Source organism: Chrysemys picta, chromosome 2, assembly GCF_011386835.1.
Source record: "Chrysemys picta bellii isolate R12L10 chromosome 2, ASM1138683v2, whole genome shotgun sequence".
Classification (NCBI taxonomy): domain Eukaryota; kingdom Metazoa; phylum Chordata; order Testudines; family Emydidae; genus Chrysemys; species Chrysemys picta.
Window position 1 is genome coordinate 41,326,557 of NC_088792.1, and position 16,070 is coordinate 41,342,626.

At 46.0% G+C, this 16,070-nt stretch overlaps 1 protein-coding gene across 5 annotated transcripts in view; it reads right to left on the reverse strand.

Annotated features, from left to right (window-relative positions):
- The window catches only part of CACNB2 (calcium voltage-gated channel auxiliary subunit beta 2), a 382,138-nt gene that overhangs the window by 361,908 nt on the left and 4,160 nt on the right, over positions 1-16,070 (reverse strand). For 3 of the 5 annotated variants that reach the window (XM_005308116.5, XM_005308118.5, XM_005308117.5), the window contains exon 2: positions 2,566-2,658. In XM_005308116.5, coding sequence (XP_005308173.2) covers positions 2,566-2,658 — 93 coding nt within the window. The remainder of the gene's footprint in view (positions 1-2,565; positions 2,659-16,070) is intronic. The other 2 variants (XM_065582998.1, XM_042857489.2) reach the window with 1 other exon arrangement.

The following is a 16,070-nucleotide window of genomic DNA, read 5'->3' on the forward strand; positions in this document are numbered from 1 at the left end:
ACAGATTCCTTTATGAAGGTTCCCTCTAGCTGACAGATGATGTTGTCACTACTAACCAGAGGACTGCTCTTAGTGTGTTTACTTGTAACATTTGGGGTTTTTAAAAAACCAAACAGGATACAATGTTACAAAGAATTTACCGACACACATCACAGTCTCTCATACTCTTCAGGTGGGTTGACATAGTCAGAAGCAGCTCCAGCAGCACATTTTTTTCCCTCTGATTTTCAGGCAGGGGCAGTTCCTTTTCTCCCTGACTATGGCGAGTCATACACTGAGGTACACCAAAGCAGTATAAAAAAAAATCCCCCAAGAAATGAACAAACAAAAACTATGTTTTAGTGGCAGTTAAGGATGCAGCAGGACGCACTCCATTAACCCAAAATCTTAACATTAGGGACACAGGAAATTAAGGGGAACCCTTCCTTTTGCATATCTTTCCACCTTCACTGCCTAGAACACCGTTGATAACACACTCCAATGCTTCATAAGGCTTTCACATCCATCTCAATATATACTCTAATTTCATCAAACTTGCAGTCTGACACAAAACTTTAACATAACCACAATGGTATTAAGGCAGAATAGCTTCCCAAATGAACGGAATAGTTGACGGTCTGATGAGCTGATCTGTTGATATAACTGAAATAAATGCATATGAGGTCACTGTTAAGATTTTGCATTCAAGTATAGGAAAAAGCAAGGGAATCTGGCAAGGAAAGGAGACAAAACAAAATGTTGCATGCCTCGTTGTAGTAAAACAGGCATGCAGAATTCTGCAGAAAAAATGTCAAATTCTGCACCTGCAAAATCCTGAATGAAATGGATGGGAAAATTCATTTATCAGAGCTTTGTTGCAGGTTCTCTTCAGACTCAGGCACATGTCACTGCATTGTTAACATTTGCTTCACATTTTCAAGATTCTGTCCTCAACCATAACAGCTACTTTTTATCTAAAGACACTGAGTTTCTGGAGCACAATTCTGCAACAAAGGGTAAACTCTGCAGCCACAGACTACACTGTGCCTTGGATATACTTTGTCACTGTGGTTTTCACTAACTCTGTGGGCCAAATCAACCCATACGCAATAAACCCACAATAAGTACTGCAAACTTTACAAGGCTCTGTAGTAGGAAGAGAGCCTGAACCTTAAGCTCTTGTATTAGAGATCTGGTATGAGGCGTGACAGAATCTGGCAAGAACAGGGCTGATATTGCAGAAATACACATTCCTAAGAAGTGCTAGTCACAGAGTACTCACGCAAACACATCCCGATATCAAGTGGTACCAGAACATCCTGATATCAAGGATGGTACAAAAACATTCCCCAAGGATAACAGGAACACACTGACCCCTCCTAAAAGATAAGGTCAGGATGACAGTACGTAATGGAGATGTTTTGATCGAACCAACATGTACAAGGTGATGAGTGATAACTAGCCACGTCGGGGGCAGTAACTACGGTAACTATGTCAGAGGGGCAGTATTAACTTATCAAAGGGGTAGCCGTGTTAGTCTGAATCTGTAAAAGCAGCAAAGAGTCCTGTGGCACCTTATAGACTAACAGACGTTTTGGAACATGAGCTTTCGTGGGTGAATACCCATGCATCCGAATAAGTGGGTATTCACCCACGAAAGCTCATGCTCCAAAACGTCTGTTAGTCTATAAGGTGCCACCGGACTCTTTGCTGCTTTTACAGTATTAACTTGTTTGTATCGAGTATAAAGATGTATCTCAGAGGGAGTATCTTTGTCTAGCCTAGGGAGGAATAGAAAGTCCCGCCAGTCACTGAGCTGATCCATTGTTATGGGCATACATGTATTAGTGGACCAGTAGTGTCTGCAGGATACTAGTACCATACTTCGTTGACAATAAACCTGGCCAGGAACCTTTGTCCCTTAACGGACCTTGTGGTCATTGGGCGGTTCGCTCGAGGTCTGCCGTGCCAGCTTGTCTGCGCTGGAGCGGCACACAGAGCAAACACACATGCAGCCAAACATCTATCAACATCTAACTACAGGCTCCCCCTCAGAATTTCCCTGGCATTATTCCATCAAAACTAATGAATCCACTCGAAATCTGCACATATCTGGTGGATTCACAGAGTGTGAATGACTCTGCACTGGTTCTCTGTCCTTTACAGCCCTCTCCAGCTCCATGGCAGTCTGGTGGGACCCATGCTGCCAAGGATTTCCTTTCCAGCTGGGCTCCTGAAATAACACTGGGAAGAATGAAAAAAAGCAATATTTTAAGCAGGAAATCCCCCTGGGGATGGGGGGACTATGAGGTCTCTGCTAGAGCAGAGGCCCTCCCACCAGTCTCCCCATCCCCCTACATACTTAATCACCTCATGGAATTTATGTGATAAAAGGAAAGTAAATACTGCTCTCAGCAACAGCAAATAAGACTAACTGAAAGCTACTATGTTCTGTGTCCAATAACACCACACTGTGCCTTGATCACTAATACTGCAAGAAAAAGTCTGTCTAGTCTGTCCTGAACACCAAAAAGTTTGCAATATCCTTTGAAAACTGAATGACAAACTAAAAAAAGCATAACATACCTGACGTACAAAACTATTAGAGGTAGTGTCAGAAGACGTACTCCCATCTGATCCTTTAAATCGGTTTTTTCTTCTAGCTCCTTTTCCGTAAGACTGTAAAAAAATAAAACAGGAATACTGTTAATTTCCCTTACACAGAAACTTCAAATACAAACATTACTGATGTAACATGACATGTTTGACTGCTCGGAGCTCAACTGGGCAACCTTCCTCAAGTTGGTGAGCAATTACGCAAGTAATTGATGGGACACTTGCATAAGTAAGTGCTGACCAACATGAATAAGGTTTGCACAGTCAAGCCCTGAAAGGTTCTCTCTCTCCTTTCAGGTTCAGTGAAGCAGTTTTACAAACTAATACGATGTCATATTATATTCACAAGTCAGAATAGCATGGTTTTATTTTATAGTTACTTTAAATGTACTTCCTAATAAGAGAGATGCTGGAGAAGTCTACAGTACATCCTAATTATGAGCCAAATCAGCTGGGAGAAAGAAACAGAAAAATGCGAATGATAATTGTTTAAGAACAGTTTACTAAATGCTACAAAATCCACAATCATACAATTGAGAAAGAAGGTTACACTGGTCAATAAACCAGCCTTACTTAGAGGGGAAGTGAAAGCAGCCATAATAAATAAATAATAAATATAACTAATGGAAAAAAGGGGAAGTTGATAATAATGAACATAAATTAAAAGCAAGGAATTGTAGAAAATTGATAATGGAAGCAAAAGAACACCAGGTAACATCTATAGTCAGAGTTAAAGATAATAAAAATGAGCTTTTTAAAATACATCAGAAACAAAAGGATTCCTAACAATGGTATTGATTCATTACTAGTTGGATATGATAGAACTGTCAATAATAATGCTCAAAAGGAAGACATTCAATCAATATTTCTGTTCAGTAGCCACCTCCCTCTTGGTCACTGTACACAACACCACTATCCTGCCTGTCACTCAAGCCCATAACCTGTGCATCATTGTTGACTTGGACCTCTCTCTAGGTCCTCACATCTAGGCTATGTCTAAATTTTCCTACGTAACACCACTAATATACAGCCTTTTCTAGCCATCCACACAGCTAAACTCTTGTCCAGGTTCTCACTATATCACTCTTGATTACAACAACATCCTTTTCTCTAGCCTTGACAAATGCAATCTTGCCTTGCTCAGATCCATTTAGAGTACAGCTGCAAAGATTATTCTTCTAGTCCATTACTTTGACGATTTCACCCCTCTCTTTGAATCCCTCCACTGGCTCCCTCTTCTCTATCACATCAAACTTATGCTGCTTGTACTCACTTTCAAGGCCCTTCACAGTCAATCCTCACCCAGTCTATTATCTTTCATTCACTATCAAGATGTCAACTCCTGCCTCCAATCAGCCAGTAATGCCAACCTCCATCTCCCACTTGTTAAATTTTCAAACCAGCACCTCAGTTCTTTCTCCCATGCTACCCCTCACACCTGAGAGTTCCCCATAAACATTCAAAAAGCTACCTCTTTATCCTTAAAACTCTCCTTTGCTGTGATGCCTACAAAAATGTGACAACAGCCTCTGGTGTGTGGATACCACTGCCTATCATGTTGACCAATATTGTCTCATTGTTTCCTTCTACTCCCTCATATATTTATCTATATCTGTCTTTGTTTCTTGTCTGATACCGTAAACTCTGCACAGAGTAAAAAACAAAACAAAATAAAAGAAGGAAAGATTTTGGCATCTCAGGAAACTGGAGGTTGATAGGTAAACTCATCATGCTAAAGAAGTGGTGGGCCACGTAATCCCCTCTTAAACTTATTCTTGCTAATAATCATGTATATGTTTGTAACTGCATGGCAGCACATCTTAACAAAAAAAATCGGATTTCCTAATATTCTGCAACATTGCCACCCCAAACATTCAAAAATCCTGAGTCAGTCTCCCCACAAAAAAAGTCACGAGATTTTTAAAATTCTCATGATTTTAAAGTCAATACATTTTGGGTTCTTTTTAATTGCCCTCTGGTATTTGAGCCGTTAGGGTTCAAATTTTCAAGCTTTTCTCCAAACTTTGAAGGCTAGAAACTTGCTTTTGTTTTTAAATGAGAGCTGAGATTCTCACATAATCATATGACTCCAGGAGCTGTGAATTTAAGAAAAACACCAAATATGATAAAATTTTGAGATTTGGGGTCACTGATTCGGTCTTATTATATTTTGCCTCTTCCTGTGCATTTCCTCACAGCTGTGTTGTGCAAGATCAAACTCTTTATTTGCATGAACAATTGTTTCTGGAGTTATAATTTTGGAAGAATAGTAAACTGATTTTTCACAATGTACATAATACTAGGCTGGAAATTTCAGTATTAAAATTAGGTATTTATCTACATTTTGCTTATATTCCAGGAAGAAGTGTATAACAGTTGGTTATAACTGAACAATTACAAATAACAGTCTGAATTGTGACACATGGCTATTGGCCTAAATAAGCGGCAAGGTGGGCAGCCTTTCTTGAACCCAATGCGCCAAGGTACTGCATATGCTTTACCATACTTCTGAATGTTCCAGCATGCACCCACCGGGGCAGCCTGCTCCATAGGCTTGTACACAGTAGTATTTATGCAGGGAACAGTCCCTGTAGTCTGGACTTGTATGCTATATGCACAAAGGCAATGCTCCTCAATACTGGTCAGCAACAATCTGGCACAAAGTAATTGTATTCATTTTGCAATTAGTAAGACTCCAATCCTGCAAACACTTAAGTATGGGTATAACTTCAATCATGGGAGCAGTCTTATTGACTCAATGGGACTGCTAATACAAGTAAAGTTATGCATGCTCTTAAGTGTTTATATAGAATGGGGACCTTAGCTTGCTTTATTACTTAGTTACTTAGGTGTGTAAAGTTCTTTTAAAATGGGCTGCGTTGCTATAGACAAAGAAACACAACACACACATGTTTAAATTCTGTTGCTTCCTAAAATACCAGTCAGGCTGTGTAAGACTTTTTTTTTAACTACAAGTATTTTTGTAAAAATTGTTCTTCTTAAAGAGTGTGGTAGATGAAAAGTGATGAAGACATGTTTTTCAGTCTCACTTTTACCTAAAAATAAGTCACTCATCCTTTATTTAAATCCACCGTATCTAATAAACCATGAAAATCATATTAATCATCTTACACATGCACAGCGGTTCCCTGAAAATTAACACTGTTTCATATATGAACAATTATTTCTAAGTTATTAGGAGCTGAAGAGTGTTCATTTTTCCACAATGAAACCCTATGATTTTAACAAGATCCCTGCTGTGTCCAATGCACAGAAGGCCTGCATCCACAATACTTAATTCTCCAACGTACATGACAAACAGAATACATGGTTGATCACCAAAGGAAAAATGCTGTGCTAAATTGCATCTGGAAAAGTGGACCTAATGGCATCAAATTACTCAATCCGCAACCAGAAAACCAGTCAGTGTGGATGGAAAATAAGGTGTAAATTTTTAACAGTGACAATAATTAACCACTGGAACAATTTACCAAGAGTTGTGGTGGATTCTCCCTCACTACTTTAAAATCAAGATTGGATGTCTTTCTAAAATGTATGCTCAGGTAATTATTTTGGGGAAAGTTCTATGGCCTGTGTTATGTAGAAGGTGAGACTAGATGATCACTATGGTCCCTTCTGGCCTTTGAATCTATGGTAAATCCTAAATGCATATCTATGAACAATCAGCTACCATTCATTTGTATTTTACACCAAGGCAGAAAAGGGCAGCATGTGTAATGCTCTCAGTAGCAGCTCATCCCCAACCTATAATGGAGAATACAGTGCTAGTCATTAAGACTGATATTAAAGAGTTAGAGGCAGAGCTAAAATTTAAAAAACCAGACATGTTTGCCTCATTCAAAGATTCAGAGGATTCAGACAGCAGTCACTAACTTTACTTCTAGGGGAATTCTGCACCACTGCACGTGCACAGAATTCATGTTCCTCACAGATTTATTTGCTTCCCTGCAGAAAAATGACTCTCTGATGGGGAAGCAAAGGGAAGCCGCAAAAGGGTCATGCGCCGCTCCCCAGCAGCACGGGTGCATTGTTTCGGGCATCTGGAGCAGCCAGCAAAGAGGTAAGTCCTGGGGAGAGGGGCTAGGATGCAGACGCCCCAGCCAGTGGCTCCTACCCTGTGTTAGGCTCAGCTGCTAATCCCCAGCAGGGCTAGGGAGGATGGGATTTCCTCTTCCCCTGCAAGGAGCAGCCAGGGTCAGACCCCCCCAAACCTCTCTGGCTGCAGGAAGCTCTGGACCCCCTCCTTCCTGCCCCCATTGCTTCTCAGCCATGGAGGGGAGGGGTCACTGTACAGGGAGCTGCTCCCTATCTGCCCAACCCCCATGCACCCAAACCCACTTCATACCTACATTGCCCCACCAAGCCTCACCCCCTGCACCCAGACTCCTCCTACTGAGACCCCCTACCCCACCTGCACCTGGAACACCCTCACTAGCCCCCTGCACTAGACCCCCCCATCCCACTGAATCCCACCAAACCAGCACCTGCACCCCATCAAGCCAGCACCCAGACCCCCACCCTGCTGAGCCCTCCACCCCCAACCTCCCCACCCCCGCTGAGCCCCAACCACCCACTGGACCCCCCTGCAGAGACCCATTGTCTGTGCACTCAGAACCCCCCTACCAATCCCTCCCAGCATCTGGATCCCGCCCCTCCAAGCTGCCTGCACCCAGATTGCCCCACACAGAGCCCTATCACCCCCCACCTGGATCTCCCTACACTAAGCCCCTGGATCCTGCTGCGTTGAGCATGCCTGTCTACATCTAGTGTGCTTGGCATGGAGGGGCAGGCCTGGCCCTTGCGCTGTCAGGGTCAGGTGCAGCCTCACTGCCGAGTCCATGTCCCGGGGTGGGGACTGCAGGGTGATCTCCCACCTCTGTGCAGTCAGTGGCCTGTGCTCCGCACTGCCATGCTGGAGCCTCCACATTTATGTATTGACAAATAACATTTGCAGAATTTTAAAATATTGTGTACAGAATTTTTAATTTTTTGGTGCAGAATTCCCTCAGGAGTATAACATCTCAGTACAAAAATGATGAGCTGGAGAGAATGAAACAGAAAGAAAACAAAAATCAAGAGCTGGAATGCAGATTAGATGACTGATAGATCTGGGAATGAAGGACTAACATAAGGAACAAATGAGTACTTAAAGTAATTGAGAAGCATAATCCTGAAAGATTTGTAGAATCTCTTAATAGAGAATTGCTGGAGTGAGAAGAGAATGTTCCTATTCTAACAGACAGAACACATCAAGTGATCTTTCCTCCCCCTGCAGAAGGATTCAAGACTAGGGTTACCATATTTCAGCAAGCAAAAAAGAGGACGGGAGGAGCCCCGCCCTAGCCCCGCCCCTGCCCCTCCCACTTCCCGCCCCCCCAGAACCCCCAACCCTGCCCCCGTTCCTTGTCCCCTGACTGCCCCCTCCTGGGACCCCTGCCCCTAACTGCCCCTCAGGACTCCACCCCCTATCTAAGCCTCCCTGCCTCTTGTCCCCTGACTGCCCTAACCCTTATCCACACCCCCACCCCCAGACAGACCCCTGGGACTCCCACGCCCCATCCAACCACTCCCCACCCCCTGACAGCCCCCCCCAGAACTCCCAACCCATCTAAACCCCTCTGCTCCCTGTCCCCTGACTGCTCCGATCCCTCTCCCCACTCCTGCCCCCTGACAGCTCCCCCCCCAGAACTCCCAGCCCCCCATCCCCCCCGCTCCTTGTCCCCTGACTGCCCCCTCCTGGGACCCCTGCTCCTAACTGCCCTCCAGAACCCCACCCCCTACCTAAGACTCCCTGTTCCTTGTCCCCTGACTGCCCCCTCCTGGGACCCCCCCCCAACTGCCCCCCAGGACCCTACCCCCTACCTGTACCCTGACTGCCCAAAACTTTCTCCACTCCCCCCAAAAAGCCCCCCCCCGTTTCTTGACTGCCCCCTCCAGAACCTCCCTGCCCCTTCTCCTGCCCCCTGGCCCCCTTACCCTGCTGCTCAGAACAGGGTGTTGGGCTCTGTGCGAGCCAGACACGTGGCTGCGCTCCCCAGCACAACAAAACCCGGTCCCTGGCCCTGCACAGTGCTGCCGGAGCCGGGTTGCAGGGGAGGAGCTGCCGGCTCAGAATGCAGGGAGGGAGGAGGAGCTCCTCTACAGCTGCTCTGGAGTCCAGCCTGGGACTTTCCTGCAGCCCTCCCAGCCGCTCGCTCTGCTCTGCCGGGGGAGGGGGGAAATCCCGGACATTTTGAGTTATTTACAAATTCCCCCCGGACGCTATTTTTAGCACAAAAAGGAGGACATGTCTGGGTAAATCCGGACGAATGGTAACCCTATTCAAGACCAAGAGACTTAAATGTGCACATGCACTAGATAAAGAACAGAAACCTAAGGAAAATTCAGGACATACTGACCAAATCCTACCACTCCGTTCAAGAATAATCCATTGCCACTGTAATCATCCCCACCAAACGGGGTTGTTCAGTGCTGCGGTATATCAAACCCTCTCTGATATTCAGTAGCATGTTAGCCATATCACGATTCAGAAGCAAGTACTACAAGCACTTCAGTCAGTACACTCTATAGACTCTAGCATCTGGTGAGTCCCAATAAGCACTCAGACACACAGCTCAGACAAAATCAATTGTTTAGTAGGGCAGGCAGAAAAGAAGGTCACAAATATCCCACATACAACAGCTTAAACGACAACAAAAGATAAACATCCCAATTCTTCCTTAGTCCATAGGAGGGATTCTGAAAGAGGATTAGGCCAACTCAGGCCCAGTACCTGGAATGCCCCAAATAGGTGCAATGGGGTATCAGTCAGTAGTTCCCAACATGCTAGGTAGGGTTCAATTCCATAGTGATAGCTCTTTGGGGGCTCCTCCATGCAGTTGTCCAGTTGCTGTGCAGACTGCTTTCCCTGTAACAATGTTTAGGCTGCGAGCCCCACCCCACAGTCTCCTGCCCTTTTACTAGTCGCTTGGAAGGATGCTGCTTCAGTGCCCCTGGCAGACCCCTCCAAGCCCCCTTTTATTCAGAAACCCGGATGCAGGGTCAAGTCTTTGTTCCTTCCCCACTGGCCTTGTGTCAGCCTGCAATATGCTTTTGCCACTACCACTGCTAACAGCCTCTCCCTTATGGGACACTTTGCTTCTCATCAGTCTCCCAGATCTCAGGCTACCTCTGCTCTGCTGCTGGATCTCAAGAGGGCCAGTTCCCTTCCCACAACAGACACTTTCAAAGAGTTTCTGCCACCCTCACCCTCTTAGCCAGGAGAGGGGACTAGGCCTGTTCTCCTCACTCAAACCAACTGTCTCCCTAACTGCCAGGGAATCTTCTTCCTCCTGCTGACTTACTACATTCCAGAGGTGACAATGGAATGGAATGAGTCTGCTGCTCATTAGATTCATTCCACCATAGATTAAGACCTCTCTGCCTTCAGTCTGAGTGAAAGGAGTGTGTAAGAGTGGTTCTTGGGGCACATGTGCTCATCCCAGCAAGCCTCTTACAACCCTTGGGCCCTTTAAGACTGGGAGCTGTTGTTGGAGGTCTGATCCTGCCTGCTCCTACTCATGTGCCCAATAGGAATTTGCATATAAGGCTTCCTGACTCAAACAGGAGAGCAGAAATGAGAAACCAGGGTCTGGGGAATCCCAAGAGGGAGGAGAAGAGTCTCTGCACCTGTCAGATGGAAGGCCTGAGGAAGAGATACCAGCAGAGAGCAGGAGCCAACTGGTGAAGCCTCAGCTAAGGAGGACTGTGGAGCCCCGAAGACAAGTCTAAGACAAGACCCATAGGGACAGTGAGACAATTTTGAATCTTATCTCTATGTTGATGCAGAAAAGCCTAAAGCAAAGGAACTGGAAAGGTGCAGTTGTTTGGAGCATGCTTCCATCTTCTCCAGCTGGTGAAGCCCACCAATTTACAGCCAGGCCACTGAAGCGCTTAGGAATTTAGGGGTGAAATATTGCTGGAGCTTCCCATTCAAAATGGCTTGCATTATAAAAACCAGGAATGTGACCTCTAGAAGGCAGTCAGCAGGCTTTAAAGGAAAGTAGGGATTGAAATCACCAGAGAGCTTCAGATGGACTCAACAGTGGGGAAAATCTAAAGAACAAGGGCAACAACGGATGGCATACTGTATACAACTGAGAAACAAATGCCTCCAGTAGCGACTGAGCACTCAAAATATGCCTACTGCTGACAAAGAGCAGGGTGATGCAGGTTGAACCCCTCAACAGTTTGGGGGGAAATCAAGAGAGAAATAATTCTTGAAATCTGCCCTGGCTTATATTTAAGGCTATTAACATGTTTTTCTACCATAAAAGAGTGCAACACGGGAAGGAGGTTACCACTTCCAGCCATCAGGGTCGAAAACACTGCCTCATGCTGGTGATTGTGCTGGAAGTAATCTGGTCTTACCGCCTCCTAATTCTAATCTATTTTATTCAGGCACTGCAATGTTGGAGTTGGCAGTTGAGGAATACTGATAGATGAGAATAAAGCCTTCAATAGCTCCATGGTAAGCAGTGATAGAATTATTGTTTGTATTTAATTAAATTAAGAGTAATAGGAACTCTTTGGCTATTAATTATAAAGTTAGTTTGTGAGTTAATATTAACAAATTAAGGCTTTGCAATAGAAGAATATATTTAAAGAATAGGTGAAATGGGGTATGTTTTGTATATATGGGGTAAATCGACTCAACTGTAACTTGTCAGTACAGGGCGGGTTAAATCTGCTGCTGCTCTTCTGATTCCTCACTAGAGGGTGATACGTCAATAAGGATGGGAAGATTGCGTGGCAGATGGATGATGGGTGAGAAACCTGAGAGAAAACAATGAGGGCAGCTGGTTCCTGGTGACTGCTCAGGTGACTAAGCTGAGGTTCTGGCCCATGTGTGCCAATGGATCTATCTTGCTTTAAGAATAACAGGATGTACGTACACATTTGTAGATAATCTTCACAAAGTGCGAAAACAAATTACACAATACTCACTCCACATCAGTTTCTCTCCAAAAATTGAAACTGAACTACTGCAAGGACCTGAAATCAAATGTGATTAGCCTCGTGACATTACACATTCACACACACACATAGAGAATTCTTATATTAGAGCAGGGGTCGGCAACGTTTGGCATGCGGCTCGCCAGGGTAAGCACCCTGGCAGGCCGGGCCAGTTTATTTACCTGCTGACGTGGCAGGTTCGGCCGATCGCGGCCCCCACTGGCCGCGGTTCGCCGTCCCGGGCCAATGGGGGCGGCGGGAAGCGGCGCGGGTGAGGGATGTGCTGGCCGCGGCTTCCCGCCACCCCCATTGGCCCGGGACGGCGAACCGCGGCCAGTGGGGGCCGCGATCAGCCGAACCTGCCGCGTCAGCAGGTAAATAAACTGGCCTGGCCCGCCAGGGTGCTTACCCTGGCGAGCCGCATGCCAAACGTTGCCGACCCCTGTATTAGAGGATAACCTAGGTATAAAAATTAGAAACAAAAGCAAGAACTCCTGAAATGTGGAAGACCGAAGTCCCTTGAAATAGAAAGAAGGGAGCACCTATTGCCACTACAAAGCCATCACAATAAGACTAGACGTTTGAGGCTCTGTAAAAGGATATGAAAGAGATTAAGAAAAAAGGAAACAAGGAAGAAGGAACTTGTTTTCATTTACAATTTGTCAAGCCATTAGGAAATTAATTGACAGATAACATAGAAGGAGGTAAAGAGAGGGCAAGATGAGAAGGAAATAATTAGGAAGGAACTCACTTCAGATAAGATATTTCCCCTCTCAGCAGGTTATTTCATAATTGCCAATTACAGGGTTTCATGAACCTTCCTCTAAAAGTATCCCACTCTGGCCTCTGCTAGAGACAGGATAATGTACTAGGTCAATGGTTCTCAACCTGCGGTCTGCTTGTGGCCCAATCAGAACGGAGCTGCAACCCATGTGACATCCTCAGGGCCATACAGTGCAGTAGGGGGCTCAGGGTTGGGATGTGAGGGCTCTGGCTGGGGAATGTAGGCTCTGGGGTGGGGCAGGGCCAGGGATGAGGAGTCTGGGGAGCAGGCAGGCTGCCCCCATCTGGGGCCAGAGAGGAGGACTCCCCCCACCCTCTCTTCACCAGCAGCAGTGAGCTCCAGGGGAGGGACCCTCTCTCCTCCCCAGCAGCACACTCACCTCGCACCACTGTTATTGCACATGCTCCTAGGGCCCCTCTCAGGTCCTGGAAGTCCCCTCACCTCCCCTGTGGTAGGTGCAAGGGGGGGGGGCCTAGCATCATGTGTGCGCCTCCTCCCCTGCCGCTGCCCCTCACTGTAGCCTCACTGGGGGGTGGGGGGATGGGGCTGCCCCTTGCCCAGCATGGGGCAGGAGCGGTGACTGCAGGTGGGGGGCTCCCTGCTCTGGTGGAGGGTCCCATCAGAAAAAGGAAGGGTCTGTCCATCACAGGCAGTGATGTCTGTCCAGGCAGAAGGGCAGGGTCAGGTCAGCCTGCCCTGGCACTAGTGGTTGGGGGCACTAAGACCCTGCGAGAGCAATTGATGCCAGAAGCTGGCAGAGCAGAGCACAGCTGCAGGGGGCAGCTACCCGCTGCCCAGGCAGGGGCGCTTGGGGGAGGCGCACCAGGGCAGCAAGCGGGACTTGACAAACATTGGTGGAGCTGGGCCCTGGGCCACGCATATTGCTGGAGCATGGGCACCACGGGCCCATATAATTCAGCACCCCAGCACTATTTACCTCTCTCCATTCTGAAAACTGGCCATTTATTCCTACCTTTTGTTTCCTATCTTTTAACCAATTACCAATCCATGAGAGAACCTTCCCTCTTATCCCATGACTGCTTATTTTCCTTAAGAGCCTTTGGTGAGGGACCTTGTCAAAGGCTTTCTGAAAATCTAAAATACACTACATCCACTGGATTCCCCTTGTCCACATGCTAGTTGACCTGCTCAAAGAATTCTAGTAGATTGGTGAGTTATGATTTCCCCTTTACAAAAACCATGTTGACTATTCCCCAACAAATTATGTTCATTTATGTGTCGGACAATTTTGTTCTTTACTATAGATTCAACCAGTTTGTCCAGTACTGAAGTCAGACTTACTGGCCTGTAATTGCTGAGGTCACCTCTGAAGCCCTTTTTAAAAATTGGCAACACATTAGCTATCCTCCAGTCATTTGGTACAGAAGCTGATTTAAATGATAGGTTACAGACAACAGTTAGTAGTCCTGCAATTTCACATCTGAGTTCCTTCAGAACTCTTGGGAGAATACCATCTGGTCCTGGTGACTTATTACTGTTTATTTTATCAATTTGTTGCAAAACCTCCTCTAAAGACACCTCAGTCTGGGACAGTTCCTCAGATTTGTCCCCTAAAAAGAACGGCTCAGGTTTGGAAATCTCCCTCACATCCTCAACCGTGAAGATCAATGCACAGAATTAATTTCAGGGCTCTGGAGCAGAGCCCAGAACTGGAACGCAGAGCAGCTCTGGAGCTGCAGGTTTTTGCCTGGAGCTCAGCGCCAAAGCCCTGATTAATTTAGTTTCTCTGCAATGCCCTTATCATCCTTGAGTGTTCCTTTAGCATCAGATCGTCCAGTGGCCCCACTGGTTGTTTAGCAGACTTCCTGCTCCTGATTACTTAATGTTTTGTTATTACTTTTTGAGTCTTTGGGTAGAATGTTCTTCAGATTCTTTTTGGCCTTCATGTAGCAGATCGAGCACTCACCGCCTCTTGCTGGTCAGTCTGGGAATTAGCTCAATTCCAGCACTTGAAGTGCCTCCTGCTGACCAGTGTCTCTCCTGCCTCAGGCCCCAGGTCCTTCCCAGATCCCAGTGCCCCTTACCCTGGAGTTCTGCCTCACAGCAGTACCCCCCCACTCTGGATCTCCCCTCCCAGGGGAACCCCCAACCCTCTATGCCCACCTTGCCTCAGTGGCTACTATCAGTCATCATCTAGCCCCCGTTCTCTGGGGCAAACTGCAGTCTGTAATGGCCACTCACCACTGGCAAGAGAGTTGGACCTGCCACCGTTCTTGGCCCAGCTGTCTCCCTGCAGCCCCAGTACTTCCTTGGGCCTTCAGCAAGGTCTCAGCCTGGGGGCTCACCAGGCCAGAGCTCCCCAGCTCTGCCTGCCCTTCCCCAGCATTGCATTGCTTTGCTCTGCTTTAGGTACCCTGTGCTGCTTCAGACAGTTAGCTCCTTCCCACTCCAAGGCTAGAGTGAGACCTACCCAGTGCCTCCCTTAGCCCTTATATCAATGCCAGCTGTGGCCTGACTGGGTGTGGCCATAGCTGTAGCTGCCTTTCCAATCAGCCTACCCTTTTTCCCTAGGAGCAAGGTACCTATCCTGCTACACTTCCTACGGGGTTCTCTGCTCGGTGTCCCCGTCAGGTTCCCTTCTTTTGACCCTTTGACCGCACTCCTGTCCCTGTTTTTACATTAGTTGTCCCCCGTAATTATTTGAGTTCCAGGCCCTGTGGATCCTCCCCTTAGGCTGGGGGAGGATCCTTTAGCACTTCCCGGAACCCAATATGTACACTTCCTAATTATATTTTTACAATTCATTTGCCAGAGTTTATGCTCCTTTCTACTTTCCTCACTAGGATTTAACTTCCAGTTTTTAAAGGCTTCCTTTTTCTCTCTCGCTGCTTCTTTTATTTTGTTGTTTAGCCATGGTGTCTCTTTTTTGGTTCTCTTACTATGTTTTTTAATTTGGGGTATACATTTAAGTTGAGCCTCATTAGGGTGTCTTTAAAAAGTTTCCATGAGGCTTGCAGGGATTTTACTTTTGGTGCTGTACCTTTTAATTTCTGTTTAACTAACCTCCTCATTTTTGTGTAGTTCCCCTTTCTGAAATTAAATGCTACAGTGTTGGACTGCTGTGGTGTTTTCCCTGCCACAGGTATGTTAAATTTAATTATATTATGGTCACTATTACCAAGCGGTCCAGCTATATTCACCTCTTGGACCAGATCCTGTGCTCCACTTAGGACTAAATCAAGAATTGCCTCTCCTCTTGTGGGTTCCAGGACTAGCTGCTCCAGAAAGCAGTCATTTAAGGTATCAAGAACTGTATCTCTGCATCTCTGCCTGAGGTGATATGTACCCAGTCAATATGGGAATAGTTGAAATCCCCCATTATTACTGAGTTTTTTTATTTTAATAGCCTCTCTAATCTCCCTGAGCATTTGACAGTCACTATCACCATCCTAGTTAGGTGGTCTGTAATATATCCCTACTGCTATATTCTTATTATTCGAGCATGGAATTACTATCATAGAGATTCTATGATACAGTTTGGTTCATTTAAGATTTTTACTTCATTTGATTCTATGCTTTCTTTCACATATAATGCCCCTCAGCCTACCAGCATGACCTGTTCTGTCCTTCTGATATATTTTGTACCCCGGTATTACTGTGTCCCATTGATTATCCTCATTCCACCAAGTTTCTGTGATGCCTATTATAGCAATAT